The 20704-nt window shown below is 41.0% G+C and overlaps 1 protein-coding gene across 1 annotated transcript; it reads right to left on the bottom strand.

The window, feature by feature from the left end:
* Positions 1 to 1751: 1751 nt before the first annotated feature.
* On the bottom strand, positions 1752 to 20453 carry oat (ornithine aminotransferase). Its single transcript, XM_075457239.1, has 10 exons — positions 20315 to 20453; positions 7770 to 7999; positions 7456 to 7680; positions 7248 to 7343; positions 6847 to 6974; positions 6233 to 6355; positions 4853 to 4981; positions 4609 to 4722; positions 3048 to 3192; positions 1752 to 2684 (listed from the first exon to the last, which is right to left on the bottom strand). Exons 2-10 carry the CDS (start codon positions 7981 to 7983, stop codon positions 2524 to 2526), a joined length of 1335 nt encoding a protein of 444 aa, XP_075313354.1. The 5' UTR covers positions 7984 to 7999; positions 20315 to 20453; the 3' UTR covers positions 1752 to 2523.
* Between the last annotated feature and the right edge of the window lie 251 nt (positions 20454 to 20704).

The raw sequence follows: 20704 nt of genomic DNA, 5'->3' as shown, positions 1-20704 counted from the left end.
TATAAAACAAAAATTGGCATCTGTTGCGGCTTTAAACAACTGTCTGCTTTCTAATAAGCAATAAGTTAAAAATGAGAGTTCATGGGAGCGATTGCTGTTGTACTTATTCATTCAGCAAGTGCTTGCCCTGAAGTTATTGATATAAATTTTTCAAGCGTTTATTTTTTTCATACCTTTTTCATCCCAGCTGCCAACACACAGGCAAAAAAATCTGAAATCAGTCTATTTCTTTTTCTTTTGACTCATAACTACATAAAATAAACAGGTGTTGTACGCACCAGCTAATATCAGTTTTCGTGATAAAATCTCCCACTGATATCGCATGTATTAATAATGTCGCTATTGCTGTTTATTGTGTAGAAAACTTTTAAATTGCAATCTTTACAGCAGAGTTTGTACCATGTGGAGGGAAGCACTCGGGGAGCAAAGTCTGACTCAGACAAACTTAGGGATGTTGGCACACGAATCCGCAATGGTTTGTCTTTTGAGTAAAACAAATATATCAGATCTCTCGCAGTCCCATAGTACAGCTAGCCTGTGGAGGTTTGTGAGACTGCCCTTCAGATGGATCACCCAGCTTGCAGCAAGTATGTCAGACTATAATATCCCACAATTCTCTCATCTGTACACTTTGCATGCTCCACCTTTTTCATACCCACGTATTTGTTCATTTCAGTGAGGACACAGCACCATCTAGTGTTTTATCTTCGAGGTCAAGTCAGTACAGTATAAAAACACTCATTTTCTATGGTCTTGCTAAGTGCAGATGTACCAAGTTGGTCCAAAGAGAGAGAAACCCTGAAAAATGTAGCTTTCTGAAAAAAATAAAAAATAAAAAAGTTGTTTAAATAATTCTAAAAATAATCAAATTAAAAAAAACAAAATCACATGCTGAATATGCTGATCCTGATCTCTGAGACTTTTGCTTACTTTAGTTTCTGGCTTAAATAAACAGACAGATAAGAGGTGGGGCTGGAATAATTTATTTGAGGGACAACGGTTTTTGTAACAACTCGAGGCTTCTTTGAAAGACAATCTTTACATACATAATATGCATATATACTTACAACCAGCCAGCCTAAGATAGCATCATTCATTAATCCTCACAAAGTAAGCACTTTTTCAAAATAAATATAGCAAATTAAACAGTTTACAGCCGAAAGGACTATTCAGCTTCATTTAAATGATAAGAATTCAGCTGTCTTTCAGAAACACATTCTTCTTGTAGAATTATGTAGCCTGGGTGCCAGTCGAACTTAGCCCCGCCCATAAAAGTTTTGGTCGGGAAGTTCGGTCTGGCTCTGCTCAGTTGGGAAATCATTATGCCCGACCAAGAATTGGTCGGACCAATCAGATTGCCAGGGCGGGCTTTATACGATGATGGACAGATGATCAACAGGGACATTATCGACTACGTCACTAAAGAGCTGAACACGGCTGCCGCTGGAGAGCTAGGGTGTGTAGATTCTGCCATCGAGTCTGTTCTACAGGATCTCCACATTGCATTCATTTTGAAAGACGAACAGAGGAACGTGATAAAGGCTTTTATCGATAGAAAAGATGTTTTTGCCGTCCTTCCTACAACAAGTGTGTGTTGCTTAATCTACGTCACATACTACGTTGCTCTGATTGGTTGTAGGTCTGTCCAATTGAGCGAAGAGGCATTTTTTCTCCTGGTTCGGTTGAAACACGCCCCATACCCAAATCTCTATTGAGCGGTATCAGACTCACATTCTGACTAGAATCGTGAGTATGACGTAGTCAGGCTAAGAATTATGGGAGATTTCATCAAATTTGTGTGACAATTTGGATTATAAGTCATAATAACTTGAACTCTTGAAATTTTTTTAGTGCAATCGTGTCATTTTTTAAAAAACAACTTAAGGACATGGCACAACTCAAACTCTAATGACTTAGAAAACCAGACTTTTCTGGCCTTTCGTGTAACAAGATTGGTTTCACAACATGTCAGCAGAAAGCAACAGTTCAGGTGACTAACTACGGCCAACTAGACGCGTCAATCATAAACCATATAATAGTAGTAACTTGTGGTAACTGGAAATAAGATCTTTTGTACAAAAGATGCTCTTCCTTCAGTCACATTGAGGATTTTTCCCTTCTTCTGTTAAAAGTTAAAAAAGGCAAAAGCGTTCCTGACTACACCGCTTCATTAGTAAAACGACCTTCCTTTTACTTAAAATCGAAGATTCCTTTAAAGACAACATTCTGATTATTTACATAAAACATTACTAGCAAAAAAAAATAAAAATAAGATGCATCACTCCAAAAATCTCTAACCATTGTAGTCTTTCCTCAGGCTGCCTATAAGCTCTCCTTCCTTGATGGGGACTTCCTGTCGGCGTCATCCTCAGAAGCACATTCCATACATATCTGTATTCTTACAATAACTCTCCTCACAAAACTGCCTTTCCGATACAAAAATAAAGAAAACAAATGCAACTAGAAAGGTTTAAAGTGACTGAGTCACAAATGTTGCTTTTGTTGGTGTCATTTCGTCATCATTTAGAAGGACATGATGGTTCTCTTGATGATATCGACGCATTCGTGCAGCTGATGTTCATTGATGACAAGAGGAGGGGCCAGTCGGATGATGTCACCGTGGGTGGGCTTGGCCAGCAGTCCACTGTCACGAAGGCGCAGACACACTTTCCATGCGTCATAGTCTGAGGAGGGATTGAGGTCAGTTAAGTGAGCTCCAAGTGAAATCTCACTGATCAAGCTTTTTTCTTCTTCTTTTTAAATTTTAAAGCAGACTGAATGGAGACATCTTACAAGACCATAATTACTCTCACTTTCAATTTCTTAATTAAACCGCACGTTCTCAATGCGATGAGAAAAATGCATGAATTTATGATTCTACTGGTTAAATTCTTCACGTCCTGATCGTCTACTTTCTTTGCACCAGCTGATTTAACTGTAAACTCATTACAGTATAATACATATGTAAAGCTATTATTCTTTTGAATTGTTGGATATAGATAGAATACTATTTGTGTGCTTGTTTCAGAAACAGTATGGTACTCTACCTTTGGTCTCTTTGATGACGATCGCATTGAGGAGGCCTTTCCCTCTGACTGTTGTTACGATATCTTTCGGCAGTTTTCTCAGCTCAGTCCGCAGCACCTCTCCCATCCTCTGAGCATTATCCGAGAGCTTCTCTTCCTCCATCACCTGCAAATAAGATTAAATAGATTATGTCTTTTTATCTTTTTCTTTGTAAATCCAAGAGATTAAAACTTGATAAGGAACAATGCTATCAGAACAAGAAGATATCACTTGTAGTGTTGGAGAGAAGCATAAATGTTGCATAGTTTAATTATAACTTTAGTATAACAGATATAAATCCTTTATGTGCAAAACATTATTATTATTATTTTTTTAATTATTATTATAATACAATCTTGACTATTAGCATTACCAGTTGAAGCCACATGGTCTAATGAAATTGTAACTAAAAGCAGGCTATGGCACCACTCTGGGAACTCAGTCTATGGGGCGCTTGCTGCTCAGACCAAAAGCCGGTGATATCCAACAATGATCCGTTTCTTTTTTTTTATAAATTCATAGCACTAGACAAAGACAGGAAGTGCCAATGTGTGATTGACCGATTTCACAGCTGTGGTCTCAACTTTAGCCATGAACACTTTTTCATACCTGAATGACTGCTACATGAATTTATGTAAAGTGATCTTTTTTTTTCGGAATGCTGCACGTAATTATTGTTTGGAAATGTGCAACAAATTGTTAGTTTTTTGTCCCCTGATCATTCCTCCCAACTGCTGTGATTATTTTCTAAAATACAAACATTAGTTTAGGTACTTGTCCAGTACCAATAGGAGCAAAGTTGTGAAAATGGAATTGCAAAGTTAGACTAATGTGAAAAGCAATTGCAAGGGGGGCACGCGGGGGAAATGCACGAATGAATCAATCAATAAATGACACTGCTAGCATAACATGGACAAGTTTTTGATGGAGCTCCCACGCATACGCAAAGCAGAGGATGAAGCATTGCCAAATGTGCTTCCAAAGCAATTTCCTTCCATGGCAAAGAAAAGAAGATATGACACATTTCTTAACTTTGGCTTCACCTGTACAACGGTGGGTAATGAGGAGAGACCGCAATGTGTTGTCCGTCTTAAAGCGCTAGCTTGTGACTGCTTGAAGCCGAACAAGCTTAGAGACAAAACATCCAGAGCACGAGTCAGTTTAGTTTTAGACAAAAACTCGTAAACTGCCGTGTTCAACAGTCATTTCTTTACTGAAGCTGCATCCGTGCCAGCAAATGCTCAACTCGCCTCATATAAAGTTGCCTACCAAGTGGCGCAGTGTAAAAAGCCGCACACAATAGCGGAGGAATCAATACTTCCCTGTGCTTTCAACTATGCTTGATGGATCTGCAGCAATCACTTTAAATAATTAATGATTAATGGCAGTTTACTTTATTTTTTTAAAAGTTTGAGGTTTTATTAATTACAATGTGTGAAATAAACTGAAATGGAGTCTGAAAACAAAATATGTGTATGTATGTCCTGTTTTTTTTTGTTTTGAAGGTGCAAAAATAAGAGTGAAGTGCAATTTAACACTGACTTCCAGTGCTGCAATAGCAACGCGACAGGCCACAGGGTTTCCTCCATATGTAGACCCGTGTTCCCCGGGCTTGATTGTCAGCATGATCTCGTCATCGCACAGCACCGCAGACACCTGGAGTAGAAAAAACAAAAACAAAACACAGATCAGCTCAAGCAAAGGAAGGCATGTTTCGCTATTATCCATAATGTCCAGGACAGCTCATCAACTTTGCCTCCGTCTGAACGACAGTGAAAATGCTCACCGGGTAGACTCCTCCAGACAGAGCTTTGCCCAGAATCACCATATCTGGACGAACCCCCTCGTGGTCCACAGCCAGCCGGCGGCCAGTACGTGCCAAGCCTGTCTGCACCTCATCAGCAATCCACAACACCTGCAGAAACAGACATATCATCAGTGTTGCTGAACTTATTTCTCCAATTCAGTTTTACTGGATAGTGCCAGTCATTTCAGGGCAGAGAGGCAGAGAGAGAGAGAGAGAGAGAGAGAGAGAGAGAGAGAGAGAGAGAGAGAGAGAGAGAGAGAGAGAGAGAGAGAGAGAGAGAGAGAGAGAGAGAGAGAGAGAGAGAGACAGAGAGACAGAGAGACAGAGAGACAGAGAGACAGAGAGAGAGAGAGAGAGAGAGAGAGACAACAATTCCCGGTGAGCATGCGCTTCGCAACAGCATGGTAACAACTTTAATAAAGTTTTCATGGTTTTTTTCATTGACTTAAAGAGTTCAAATTAAGTTTATACATCTGATATTCCTTTAATAATTCCCAAGCCATTGCTACTCATTTTGGCACACCCAGGGATTCTACCATGCTGTGGTGGGTAAAGCTGTTTGGATTCAAACTAGTGCTTTTCCCCACATACATTTTTTTCAACATCTGTGTGCTTGCACAACCACAGCTTTATTTCTTGACGCAATGAACAGTAAAAGCATCCTGCTCACGTTACGAGATGTCATTTTGTCAGTTTGGTTTTCATAAATGCTGTAGCACCTTTACAAAATATCCAGCTGTCAGACTTCTCACTAAGAACGCCAACATTTCAGAGTAGGAAAAGAACATTGTGCAACAAATGAAACTAAACTCGCTCGGCTCGAGGTACTGGCTGTGTTTGATCTTCCTGTGCAAGGTCGAGGTTTTATTGACTTTTTGCTGAAATGCCCAGCGACTGTTTGAGTACGTGATTTTTATCATCACATGTTTGTGATAACTTACAGTACTATGAGAAAGGTCTTGAGCCACTTCTCAGGAAAAGGGAAAATTGGTGCAGCGATTTATTGAAATATTTCTTGAGGACATCACTTTCAGATACTGTACATCTGCTGTTTTTCTTAAAAAATAGGCCTGGTGCTTGTTCTTTTGTTGTTCACTCATCCATCATTCCTCGAGGTTTTTGAGGACACAGAGAAAACCATGCAGAGACTCTTTGCGAATCACCGTACTGGCACAAAAAAAAAAATTCTATTTCATGCCTGTCAAACTGTTATCTTTGGCAATTTTTCCATCGCTGCAACTGAAGACACAGGCTACTGGTGACAAAGTGCCGAAAGGTGCAATTTAAAATTGGTTCTTTGCCAAGTTGTCAGTTGTGACTCATTCATGTATGCCTTCCTGTGCATTCTTCAAGACTTACATTGTGCTTTGTGCAGAGTTCTCTGACTTTAGTCAGGTAGCCCTGATCAGGCACCACCACACCAGCTTCCCCCTGGATGGGCTCCACCATGAAGGCTGCTACATTTGGGTCTTGAAGGGCTTTCTGCAGACAAGGAGAAAAAAAAAAAAAATGTATTAAAGAATGTCTATTTGCCTTTTCAAACAATTATACCGTTAATATTCAAACAAGAACGCCAAAAACACCATTCCACTGTACCAGCTTTCATCTATTGATAGAATAGAAAAATACTTTATTTATCCCCCATTGGGGGAAATTCAAATTAGTCAAGTAGCTCAAAAAAAAATTGGAAATATTTACAATGATTGTATATTAGCAAAAACAATAATAATAATACCAATTCTAATAAAAATACTACTTCTAATAATAATTTAAAAAAATGACAAAATAAAATAAAAAATAATAATAATAAAAAAAAATTTAAAATCCAATCAATCAATTTGAGAAGAATTCAGCAGTCACTCTTAAAAGCCTTATGGCTGTGGGAACAAAGGACCTCCTGAACCTCTCAGTCCTGCAGTGCAGAGAGATGAGCCTCTCACTGATATAGTACTGTCCCGGGGCAAAACTTCTACCTCTAGCGCAGGAATGTCGTTGAATGGGATGAGTTCGAAGCCGGGCATGAAGGGACCAAAACCCTCATAACTGCTGGGGTCAGTGGAGCTGGAGATGGCTGCCATGGTGCGGCCCCAGAAGTTCCCATCTAAACAAGAGACAGAAGAAGAAATGACCATCACGTAGTCTATTAATTCCTTACCAAGCGTATTAGTCACGGAGAGAAAGGAGCTTGCTTAGTCAGCATATCTGATATAACTTAGCTAATTTTATGCAAACGTTACAACTGCCTTTTTTGAAACATTATAGAAATGCGTCCCCCCTTTCCTAAATCAGCAGCTCGACTTTGTTATATTTCAACAAGTCGGTCAACAAGTGTGATGTAGTTTTGATGTTTGATGTAGTTCAACGAAACACTTACCCGCAAAGATGATTTTGGCCTTATTTTTGGGAACCCCCTTGACATTGTAGGCCCACTTTCGTGCGAGCTTGCAGGCAGTCTCACCGCCTTCAACCCCTAATTTTTTCAAATAAGAAAAAATTAAATTAAATAAAAAAAAAAAAAATCTCAACATATCTACCCATGATAACCTCTGAAGCCGTTTCCTACAGTCGTCATCAGGCGTTACCTGTATTCATGGGTAAAACTTTGTCATAGCCAAACATGCTGGTGATGAACTCCTCGTAGGCTCCCAGCACATCATTGTAGAAAGCTCTTGAAGTCAGGGTGAGTTTAGACGCCTGTGCATTGAGTGCAGCTAGGATCTTGGGGTGGCAGTGTCCCTGGTTTACTGCGCTGTAAGCACTGAGGAAGTCATAATAGCGGTTGCCCTCCACGTCCCACACATTGATGCCTGGAGTTAGCAGGAAAACCAAGTTCTTGTGAAAAACAGTTTAAGCAGTAATGCAATAATCGTATTAATATCAACATCTGGAAACTCACCCTCTCCTCGCTCTAAGGCCACAGGCAGGGGATGGTAGTTGTGAGCTCCATACTTGTCTTCGCGGGTGTAGATTTCCTCTGAGGTGAGAGGACGCTCCACGCTGAGCTTGGAGGCAGCTGTGGAGGCGGGACGCGTACCAGAATGGACGCTCCGATGGAGAACGGGTGCAGCACGGCTCAGGCTGCGGCTCAGTTGAACAATCATTCCCTTCATGTCGTACGTTGTACGCCTGATAAACCAAACAGAGGAAAAAAACAACAACACATTTATAACATGAAGAAGTCTGTTGTTTTCGATAGCAGAGGATTAATAAAATTGTTATGATGAAGGTTAAGAAGTCCAATTTTCAGTAAATTTAAGAACCGCAATGAAAGTGCCTATTCGAATTTAGAACTTATATAGTGTTTTAAACTCAAACATTTTAACTGTATGTCATCATACCAACGAACCCACCTCAAACCAAGCGTGAACATTTTTAATTTGAAACCACACGACAACCACATGTCGTAAAAAGTTAGGGCGAAAGCTTTAAAGGGATAGTTCGCCTCTTTTGACATGAAGCTGTATGACATCCCATATTAGCAATGTCGTTTATGAACATTGACTTACCCCCCGCTGCGTCCTGTGAGCCGAGTTCCAGCCGAGTTTTGGCGTTGACAAAGCTAGTCCGGCTAGTTGGCTGGGGCTTAAAAAATAAAGTGTCTTGCTTCTCAAAACAATATGCGTTCAAAAACGTAATACATTTGCATCACAAAATCGTTCATCCAGAAAAAGTCAGACCTCACAATCGCTTGGCGCCATTTCTCTCTACCCTTGTATCACTACGGGCTGAGTAAACTGTGCAGACCGAAGTGCAGACCGAGCAAACCCCTGCTTCCGAGCAGCAAACGCCATAACAGGTGCGGCTATCGGCAGGTGGCTGAACGCAGTGATATGAAGGGAGGCAAAAATAGCGCCAAGCGATTGTGAGGTCTGACTTTTTCTGGATGAATGATTTTGTGATGCAAATGTATTACGTTTTTGAACGCATATTGTTTTGAGAAGCAAGACGCTTTATTTTTTAAGCCCCAGCCAACTAGCCAACTAGCCGGACTAGCTTCGTCAACGCCAAAACGAGTCTGGAACTCGGCTCACAGGACGCAGCAGGGGGTAAGAAAATGTTCATAAATGATGTTGCTAATATGGGATGTCATACAGAAAAGTGTGTCTTATGACTATGTATGTAGAGGGGTGAAAAACAAGTCAATAGTAAATTAAAGCAATAATTAAGAAAATAGACACCCCAACATAATTTTTCATTTTGTATCTTTAACTTCTCATTGCAATAAGTTCTTTAGTGTCATTTTAGTTAGGCCTATGCAATTCCACACACAACCGCTAGAGGCGCTGTCGCATTGGTTGCATAGAGAAGATTGAGCACACAAGAAGAATAAATCTTCTGGTTGAATGTGAAAGAAGCTCAACGTGTGTGTCTCGTCTTTCTCATACCACAGGTCAGTGAAACGGTGTTTTATGCATACATATTAGTTTCTTGAAAGAGTTAAAAAGGTTCTTAAATCGAATCTCAACTAATGAGTCGCAAAGTTCGTTTTGTAATTGTATTGTGTACAAAAACGGGACTTGTTCATGAAGGCTAATCGGAGCTAATGCTAGCGGGCTTCTACACGTGTGAGCCAACTGAGGAACTAGCTGAAGGACATTGTTCTGGTCTTTATTTTATTTTATATGATGTTTTTCATGGGTTGTTGAAAAACCTGATATGCCATATCGTTATGTGAAGCTGTGTAAAGAGGCACAGTATTAAGGAAGCATTGCACCTTTTTCAGTTTATATTGAGAGAATAGTTGTTTATGTAAGATGTAAAATATTGTTTTCTTTTATGGAAAAATGGATATTGTTAAAAGCTAAGATGCTTAAATGTTAAAATATATGTTATATATTTTTATTTGATAGTTAAATACAAAAGGTCTCAGGAAATAGGACAAGGTATTGAGTTTAAAGCACTAACTACAAAATTAATATGGTTTAGAGAAGTAAAAGCTATTTTTGGAATTAATTTTGTATTTTGACAGAATTCATAATGCTAAATAGAGCATGTTTGGTTTAAAGGTATATTACAGTCAATTCTGATGTAATGAAGTTAATGGTTCTCTACTGAAGTATGTGATATCTGAAGTATGCTGCATATGAAGTGTGTTTATAACACAAGAAGAATAAATCTTCTGGTTGAATGTGAAAGAAGCTCAACGTGTGTGTCTCGTCTTTCTCATACCACAGTATCACACGTTGAGAGAAGATCATCTAACACATTACCCTCAGCCATCCAAGGTTGCCGGGTAACAAATTTGGGGGCTCGTCCGGGATAGCGCCTCCTGCTGGCTTGGTGCTATCCAACAAAGAACCGTGGGATCCTGACTTCCGTTCTATGAGCTGATGACCTAAGGGCAAGACTTCAGGTATCCAGAGATGACGACGCTACATGAGCTTCAGTGGGAGATCCAGCAGCTGCTTCACCAACTGATTAATGACGCTAGAGGAGACCTGCTTCACCAGCTAGCAGTATCATGCCAAGATGAGGTGGGAGAAGACGTGCCAGGGGAAGAGTCGTCCGAGGTGGAACTCTTTGACTTCATTGTTGACTTTTTAAGAAGTAAACAATTGAGGAGTCTGGAGGACCAAGGGATGTCGCGCCTGCTGATGTTTCGTGACCTCATCGATGAACTGCAGTCAACCCAAGAAGCAAAGAACCTGCATCATTCAGTGGATGAAGAGGAAGTTGCACCGGTGTACGAGACTGAGCAGACTGTAGCAGCTACAGTGAGGAGTAAGACAGTGTCAACACCAGTTGTTGCTGATCAGGTAACTGGGTTAGTAAAGCTGACAGATGTTGCGGCACTACTCCCACGAAGAGAATTTCGGATTCATGCTGGTCAGATCTCAGATTTTGACTCAGACGTGAGCTTTAACTGTTTGTGTAAGCAAATTGATGATGGACTGAGTGAAGGTTTTATTGAGGCTGAGATCATTAGAACAGTTCTCAGAATAATTAAACCGGGTACATTCAAAGAAATGCTTATGACAAAAGATAGTCTGACTGTAACTGAACTGAAGCGTTTTCTCAGAGCACATCTTAAAGATAAGAGCAGTACTGAGTTATTTCAGGAACTGAGCAACGCAAGACAACATGATAAAGAAGGTCCACAACAATTTATGTATAGACTGATGGGGTTAAAACAGCGTGTACTTTTTGCTTCCAAAGTAAGTACAGGTTTCCAGTATGACAAGAAGCTAGTTCAGGGAGTGTTCCTACATTCACTCTACCAGGGGATACATGAAAAATATTCATATGTCCGACGAGATCTTAAACCCCACCTTTCAGACGAGAACATTACTGATGACTTTATTCTAGAAGTGATAACAAAGGCAGTAGGTGAAGACACAGAGAGACAGAATCGACTAGGTCAGGCTCTGAAAGCAAAAGTAGTCGGTGTCAGTACAGTGCAGATGGATAAGAAAAGTCAGAATGCAGTTCAGATGCAGGCAGAAGTCCAAGCTAATCGCACTGCCATACAAGAGTTAACAGCACAGGTTTCATCACTGACCAAGAGTTTAGAGAAAGCTTTAACACCTATGCTTAGTTCTGGGACTGAAAACATTCACACACCTTCTCCCCACCAAAAACAGCCAGTAAAGTCAGAAGCTAGACGAAGATGTCAGCAATGTGCCTCCAAAGGAAATGAGAGCTGCAGCCACTGTTTCAAGTGCGGGAAAGAGGGACACAGAGCGGTTGGCTGTCTGATGAAGAACAACCAGTCGGGAAACTGGGGGAGGTCGCTGGGGTGGGACCACCAGTGATCAGAGAGAATGTAGAGTCCCACACCACTGCAAAGCTGCATCCTCAAGTGGGCACACCATCCTCCACCAGGCCCATCAAACAAAACAACTTCACTGAGAAGAAACCTGTTGCACAGCTGATTGGTGGTAGATGCACGGTGACATGTCAACTAAATGGTGTCGAATTGCCGATGCTACTGGACAGTGGGGCACAAGTGAGCATAGTGGAGAAGTCATGGGTGCAGAAAGCTCTACCAAATGTAACGATCCAAACACTTGGGAGTCTACTACCAGAATACCCTCTCAAAGTCATAGCAGCTAATGGAACAGAGGTACCATTTGATGGGTGGATAGAAGTCCTGCTCGAGATCAAAAGCATCAAATATGGTTCAGTTGCCCTCTATGTTCCGTTGCTTGTAAGTCAAGAGAGTGTGAGCAGCCCTTTGCTAGGCTTTAATGTGATACAAGAAATCATAATGGGAAACACTGACCAGACGAACAACATCAACTTAGTGGACTTATTGTCAGAGGCTTTGAGAATCCAAAAGAGTAGTGTTGAAACTCTAGTCTCTGTGGTTTGCACTATGCCATCTCAAAAAGAATCAAAGAGTTCTACAGTGAGAGTTGGAAAGAAGGGTTTTAATGTTCAAAGTGGCCAAATCTGTGAGGTGAAATGTCGCATTAGAACTTTTCCAGGAGGAGGAGAAATGCTGTTTGAACCAGACCTACAGAGCGTCGTGCCAGAGGGGTTGGAGTTATTTCCTGCTCTGGTTGACGTACCTGTTGGAGTTTCAAAAATGGTGGGAATTCCAGTCCAGAATTCAACCAATCACGACATTTTCTTACCTCCAAGAACGGTTTTAGGATTCATCGAGGAAATTGATGGAACCAAACCTGTAAACATCTCTTCATTATCTCACAAACGAGTCAATGGACAGGATGACCCACTCTTGTGCACCACCAAGGTGAACTCACTAAATGATGGAGACTGCGCCAAAATGAGAAACCATACACCTGTTCATTCACAAGAGAAATGGCATCCAAATATCAATCTGGATCATCTCTCTGAGCATGAACAGGATGTGGTACGCCAAATGTTGTATGAAGAGTCAGATGTATTTGCATCTGAAGAAGGAGACATTGGATGCATTCCTGGTTTACAGCTCCAGATTACCACAACAGATAACACCCCTGTCCAAAAAAATTATAACTCCATTCCTCGGCCATTGTATAAAGAGGTCAAGGATTATATTTCCAACCTTTTGGGTAGAGGGTGGATCAGAAAATCAGTTTCAGCCTACTCCTCACCTGTCGTCTGTGCACGAAAGAAAGACCAAAGTCTGCGTCTTTGTGTTGACTTCCGTGGACTCAACCGTAAAACCACTCCAGACCGCCATCCACTACCACGCATTCAGGATCTATTGGACAGTCTTGGAGGAAATTCATGGTTCTCCATTTTGGATCAAGGAAGTGCATATCATCAAGGGTTTGTGAGTGAGGAGTCAAGGCATCTGACAGCATTTAGCACGCCTTGGGGTCTTTACGAATGGGTAAGAATTCCATTCGGATTGACCAATGCGCCAGCTGCATTCCAGAGATGTATGGAAGGTGTATTAGAAGGCATCAGGGATGAGTGCTGCGTACCTTATTTAGATGATGTCCTCTGTTACTCAAAAACATTTGAGGAACACGTGGACCATCTGAGGCAAGTTTTCTGCAGAATGAGACAACATGGCATTAAACTTCGACCAGCCAAATGCGAGCTTTTCAAGAGACAAATTCGTTATCTGGGACGAATGGTTTCAGGAGAAGGCGTCCAGATTGACCCAAAAGATCTGGAAGCTGTAATAGCTCTGAAGGAGAAGAAACCTCACACAGTTGGAGAAGTTCGGACATTGCTAGGTTTCCTTAGTTATTACCGATCCTTCATCCAAGATTTCTCAAGACTGGCAAGACCTCTGTTCGAACTCCTTCAAAGCTCAGCCGACACAAGTAAGACCAACAAGCTCCAGACTTCTAAGGGTCGCGGTTGTAAAATGAAAGAAAACACAGGTCAGCTTCCCTCTCGCACGCCTGTGACATGGAGAACTGAACATCAGAATGTGCTATCCAAACTTGTGGAGATGCTGATAAATCCGCCCATTTTAGCCTATCCCGACTTTGATCGTCCGTTTGTTTTGCATACAGATGCGTCAAATGAAGGGCTCGGAGCGGTTTTGTATCAGTCCCAAAACAACAAACTGCGTGTTATTGGCTACGGATCTAGGACCTTAACAGCCGCAGAACGAAATTATCACCTTCATTCTAGTAAACTTGAGTTCCTCGCACTCAAGTGGGCCATTTGTGATAAGTTTCGAGACTATCTGTATTACGCACCAACTTTCACGGTCTATACAGATAACAATCCCCTGACTTATGTTTTGATTTCTGCCAGGTTAAATGCTGTGGGTCATAGGTGGGTTGGGGAATTGGCCGACTTTCACTTTGATATCAAGTATAGACCAGGAAAGAGTAATGCTGATGCAGATATGTTGTCCAGATACCCAGTAGGCTTTGAACAGTACATGAAAGATCACACTGAGACAGTGTCACCTGAAGTAGTGTCTGCAGTGTGGCAAGGCAACAAAGCAACACAAAGCAATGATGTTCCCTGGATTGCTGCATTGCAACTTGCTGATGAAAATGATGAGGCTAACCTACCTGATGGTCTCATGACCATTATGCCTGAAGACATCAGAGCAGCACAACAAGAAGATACAGCTATTAAAGAGATTGTGTCATTGAAACAACAAAACTGGAGTCCAAATGAAAAAGATAAAAGAACCATGTGTAAAGAAACAAGGAGACTGTTGTACGAGTGGAACAAGCTAGTCGTAGAAAACGGACTACTTTTCCGGAAAACAGAACTAAACAAACAGCTAGTTCTCCCAGAAAAACTCAAACCACTAGTGTTGAAGAGCTTGCATGACGACATGGGCCATGTCGGTCCTGACAAAGTGATCCATCTTGCTCGAGAACGCTTTTACTGGCCGAACATGCAACAAGACATTGAGGATTATGTGACGAAGAAATGTCCATGTATTAAACAAAAACGTCCCAATGTCCCACAGAGAGCTCCAATGGGATCCATCACAACTAGTGCGCCATTTGAGTTGGTCTCTATTGATTATTTGCATTTGGAGCCAAGCAAAGGAGGATATGAATATATCCTGGTTGTCGCTGACCATTTCACTCGCTTTGCACAAGCGTACCCAACGAGAAACAAATCCGGAAAGACAGCAGCTGAGAAGATATTCCAAGATTTTATTCCTCGCTTTGGGTACCCCGAGAAACTACATCATGATCAGGGACGTGAGTTCGAGAATAACTTATTCCAAAGATTACAACAACTCTCAGGGATTTCTCACTCACGTACCACTCCCTATCATCCTCAGTGCAATCCAGTGGAGCGACTGAACCGCACGCTTCTCCAGATGTTGCGCACCTTACAAGAGGAGAAAAAGAGTGACTGGAAAGATCATCTGTCACAAATCGTGCATGCATATAATTGCACAAGGCACGAAGCAACAGGATACTCGCCTTTCTTCCTATTGTATGGCAGGGCTCCACGTCTACCTGTCGATTTGCTCTTTGGCACCAGGAGAGAGACTGAAAACTGCAACCATCAAACCTTTGTTAAAAAGTGGGCTGAAAGGATGCGTGTGGCGTACCAAATAGCTGCCAACAACAGTCAAAAGTCTTCAGCTAAAGGCAAAAAGCAATATGATAGACGCGTCAGAGGTGTCGTTCTCGAGGCAGGTGATAGAGTCCTGGTTAAAAACCTCTCAGAAAGGGGAGGTCCAGGTAAACTCCGCTCATACTGGGAGCAGGCGGTGTACCGTGTGATTGAAAGAGTGGGGGATGGACCTGTCTACAAAGTACAGCCAGAGAGGGGTAACAAAACCATACGTGTGCTTCACAGAAACCTGCTGCTGCCTGTCAACGACTTACCTCTGGAGGACGAACTTCCTGTGAGAGAACAAACAACACAGAAAAGAAAGCGACAAACTGAAAGACGTGACAATGAACCTGAAATGCATGACTCTGAAGAAGAAGAAGAGTTTACTTACCACCATAACCTCCGGAGCAGAATCCCGTGTTATGGATTTGTAAACCCACAACAACTACGGCCTAACCAAACCCAAAATCCTGAACAAGAACATGTTGCGACAAGACAGAACCAAGAAAATCAAAATAATCTGCGTGCAACAGCTGAAGAGTTCTGTCCTTCTGCAAGAGAAGCCACTGTCAGTGAAAGACATACTGCGGAAACTGAAGACAGATCTGAAATGTGTGAAAGAGATCAGGATCAGATGGAGATGGAGATGGATGAAACCGTAGGAGAAAGCAATGTACGGAGATCAGAGAGAAGAGGGAGACCAACAGGAAGACTAACATATGAGACACTTGGTCAGCCATCATATAGCTGTTGGAGTGCAGGTGTTAGTCCGTTGCTATTCAACCAACCCTTCACAATGACACCTGGTCTACTGCCATTTCCTTATGTTCCATATCCACATCTGTATCAGCAGTACCCTCCCATACAGTGAGACTTACACAAGAAATTGGTAATGTCAGGAGACATTTTTTTTTAGGTGAGGGAGAGTGTAGAGGGGTGAAAAACAAGTCAATAGTAAATTAAAGCAATAATTAAGAAAATAGACACCCCAACATAATTTTTCATTTTGTATCTTTAACTTCTCATTGCAATAAGTTCTTTAGTGTCATTTTAGTTAGGCCTATGCAATTCCACACACAACCGCTAGAGGCGCTGTCGCATTGGTTGCATAGAGAAGATTGAGCACACAAGAAGAATAAATCTTCTGGTTGAATGTGAAAGAAGCTCAACGTGTGTGTCTCGTCTTTCTCATACCACAGGTCAGTGAAACGGTGTTTTATGCATACATATTAGTTTCTTGAAAGAGTTAAAAAGGTTCTTAAATCGAATCTCAACTAATGAGTCGCAAAGTTCGTTTTGTAATTGTATTGTGTACAAAAACGGGACTTGTTCATGAAGGCTAATCGGAGCTAATGCTAGCGGGCTTCTACACGTGTGAGCCAACTGAGGAACTAGCTGAAGGACATTGTTCTGGTCTTTATTTTATTTTATATGATGTTTTTCATGGGTTGTTGAAAAACCTGATATGCCATATCGTTATGTGAAGCTGTGTAAAGAGGCACAGTATTAAGGAAGCATTGCACCTTTTTCAGTTTATATTGAGAGAATAGTTGTTTATGTAAGATGTAAAATATTGTTTTCTTTTATGGAAAAATGGATATTGTTAAAAGCTAAGATGCTTAAATGTTAAAATATATGTTATATATTTTTATTTGATAGTTAAATACAAAAGGTCTCAGGAAATAGGACAAGGTATTGAGTTTAAAGCACTAACTACAAAATTAATATGGTTTAGAGAAGTAAAAGCTATTTTTGGAATTAATTTTGTATTTTGACAGAATTCATAATGCTAAATAGAGCATGTTTGGTTTAAAGGTATATTACAGTCAATTCTGATGTAATGAAGTTAATGGTTCTCTACTGAAGTATGTGATATCTGAAGTATGCTGCATATGAAGTGTGTTTATAACACAAGAAGAATAAATCTTCTGGTTGAATGTGAAAGAAGCTCAACGTGTGTGTCTCGTCTTTCTCATACCACAGTATCACACGTTGAGAGAAGATCATCTAACACATTACCCTCAGCCATCCAAGGTTGCCGGGTAACATGTACACACCGAAATTACCAAAGAAAGAGTAGACTCTCTTCTTTGATCAGGAAAAAAAAAGTTTGTTTCTACCATTTTCAGTCTTTTAGTAATAGACAGTAGAACATAGGTTGGTTTCACCAAAAACAGCTGTTTGACCCAAAAAAAAAAAAAGGAGAAAACGAGCTCTTTTTTTTTTTTGTGCAAAGTGGCACTGCTGCCACCTAGCGGGTAATTTTGCCAGTATATTCTCTGTTTAGTGTTTACATGCCTAAGATTTAGTGACGAACTCCGCTAGATTGTCCCCCAGCCCGCTCCGTTAAAAAACGCAATTGACGTCTATAGACGTCTTTGGCAGTGAACGTTTTTTTTTTTTTTTTTTAAATTGACGTCTATAGACGTCAATGGCACCGAAAGAGTTAAGTCTGCGAATCAAGTCTCCTCAAAGTGAATTGTTGAGTGAATGTAAACTGTCCTGAAATTGCCTTGCAAATGATGATTCCACCAATTTGATTCATGAAACTTCAAGTTCACACTTTCCACTTCAGAGTCCATCATATAGGCTAACGCTAGTCGTCCATTGTTCCGTCAACGCAAGCCGTATCCAACGCATTCAGTTCATTTTCAATGAAATCCGGCCGATCGTTGTCGCCGTGCTCGCAAAGCATGCTGGGATTCCGGCACGGCGAGCGGGGGACCTGCGGCACGTCAAAAAGTTGGGCTCGCTCTAAGTTTATGCAAATTTGCCACGGCAGCCGTAGTGCGTTACCCAATGACAGTAGATCATGTGTTCTCCTGTGTCGCAGCAGCAGCAACTCTCCTCGCTCGCAGATCCACATCCATGGTGCAATATGAAATAATGTTCCATTCCTGACGATTTATACACATTAATTTCCCTCCAAAACTCAAATTTTTAGAGGGAGAAACTTCGGTTGGTTAAAATCACAAGTTATTTACTTTCCCCCGGAGCCATTCTACCGTATGTTCTATCTACAACTTCGTATACTCGCCCCTCTGTACACGCCCACTGTGCAGGCAACACGGCAACACTAGGCATCCAATCCGGCGAAGTTTTCAGTCTTCTTCCTTTTGTAAAGAAATCTCTGAATGTTTTAATATACTACAATAAATGTTGAAATCCAAAGAATCTTTACAGATTTGCTTTGGAGAACTTTACTGACAGATGAATTGAACCATTTGCCATAAAGTCTGGTGGTGAGCTCCCCCCCCCCCCCCCCCACTTGAAAACTGATAGACCTGTCTGGGATGCCCTTTTTTTTTTCTTTTTTTTTTTTTAAATAAATAATGTCCGTTTACAATTTTTTGGAGACATGCAGCTGGAATCAAAATATAAATAATCATTCCTGTTTCGCAGATAAACAACACTGTACCATTTGATACCTTTTCTTTGCACCACGTTCAATTAATTATAGCGTTTAAATAATTTGCAAGGCTGCGCTCACACACACTCGGGTGTCGTGTTCAAATATGCTGATAAGAACAAGAATCGTTAAATGTCTGCAACTACTGCGGAGTCATTTGAAGTGGAAGTTAAGGCAGAGTATACCTTTTCGGAATGAAGTGGGATTCTGTGTGCTGTGTGAAAGGGAAACTGTATTGTTGGAGCCCAGTTAGGTACACAGTACCTGCAGGGAAGTGGCTCCGTCTCCGGTAAAGTTTGAAACAGGACTCGAGTTTTGCAGCTTTCGTTGGAAGCAAGTTGTAAGATTGTGAAAATGAGACTGCGATTACAACACATCAGTTAACAATGAATGAATAAAGCAATGCGGAAACTCTAAATGATGTGCCATACATCACAACATAGCTGAGTTGTAAAGACTTTTTTGTGCAGCACAAGAAACAAAATTCTTTGTCTCAGAGGTTGAACACTGGGGCAAATGTTAACCTTGTAACTCCACACAGCACATAGGCTTCAGAGGTATGCTGAACCGTGTTTCTCTTTCACACGGAACACAATGGAGGACCTGACCTTCACTGGATACGAGTTAACAAAAGATAATCCCACAGCAGTGCGGCAACTCAACTGTGATGTTCCAGACTTTTCCATTTGGACGCAACCCGAAATAAATGTAAACACTTCTCAAGACCTGTAACATCGACTATCCTTTTTGTTGCTGGCCATCAAATTCACTGTTACTAGTAAAAGTGGGGGTGAGACCCACTTTACTCTCTTTTAAAACGTTTTAAAGTGTTTTTTTTTTTTTGGAGTGGATCTGTCACTCGTCTGTTTGGCACTTGGATCATTTGAAAAGCTGTCCAAGATAACGCAGGTGAGATTCTTAGGACCGTCTGTCAATTGTTGCAGATCCTGATTATTACAGGAGTCATTTGATCTCATTGTGACATACTTTTTACTTCCTGGAAAAAACCCAGTGAGCTCACGAGATACCCCAAGTATGGTAATCAATAACGTGTGACAGTGAATGAACACATAAAGCAAACAGGCAACACCATAACAGGAGAATGAACCTGCTTCAGTGACTCGTCCCTCAGTTCTTGAGAGATGATAGGTTGCTGGGGATCAGCCTCCACAGTACACCCACCTAAATGACAGCCAGGAGCTAAATAAAGGCCTGCAGTCTGAGTTCCAGTTAGAGGATAGTGAGAACTCTGCTGCTTCCTCAGAACATCTGCTATTATGTCATAAGCATCTAACCAAGTAACTTGAAACTTGTCTAAAGTAAAAAAAAAACAAACACAGGAAGTGAATGGTCAAACATGAAACTCGGCAAGCCATAAATAAATGCACGATAATTATCACCCAAACACTTTAGGATGAATGCTAACCGCATTCATTCTAGAACGTCACATTCCTGTAATACAGGAATGCTAGCAAACATCGACTAGCTAACACCGTGTCGTCAGTTTTCCCATTAACCTGGTTAATTGATCAATTCACACATTTTCAAAGAGAAGACCAAACAAAAAAAAAATAAACATTTACCAGAAATATGTAGCGCAGAGGAGATTCAGTTGGTGATGCCGCTTAGGTCTGTGATGCGTGCTGTTCCGGTGTGGATTATATGACTGTCTGCGACGTTCGCCGGGACCTTTTCATGCGTGCTTGCGTCACAGGACACGCCTTCATGTTGCAACTTTTTCTAATGATTGCAGAGAAAAGAGTCATTTCAAAGCCTACATTTCTCTAAGGAGATAGCAAATAATATAATAAGTGAACCAAAACATGTGGAAATAGAGTACAGTACAAAGTACGAAAGGAAAAAGAAAATGTGAAGAGGTATATTTTAAAAATAAACAACCTGATTACGAAATAGAGGTACATTTTTTGAAAAACGCGTCCAGATATTTTTGTTGTTCCTAAAAATAAAAAAAT

This window comes from Odontesthes bonariensis, chromosome 23 (assembly GCF_027942865.1).
Source record: "Odontesthes bonariensis isolate fOdoBon6 chromosome 23, fOdoBon6.hap1, whole genome shotgun sequence".
Taxonomy (NCBI): domain Eukaryota; kingdom Metazoa; phylum Chordata; class Actinopteri; order Atheriniformes; family Atherinopsidae; genus Odontesthes; species Odontesthes bonariensis.
The sequence above is the reverse complement of the archived record's forward strand: the minus strand, read 5'-3'. Positions and strand labels throughout refer to the sequence as shown.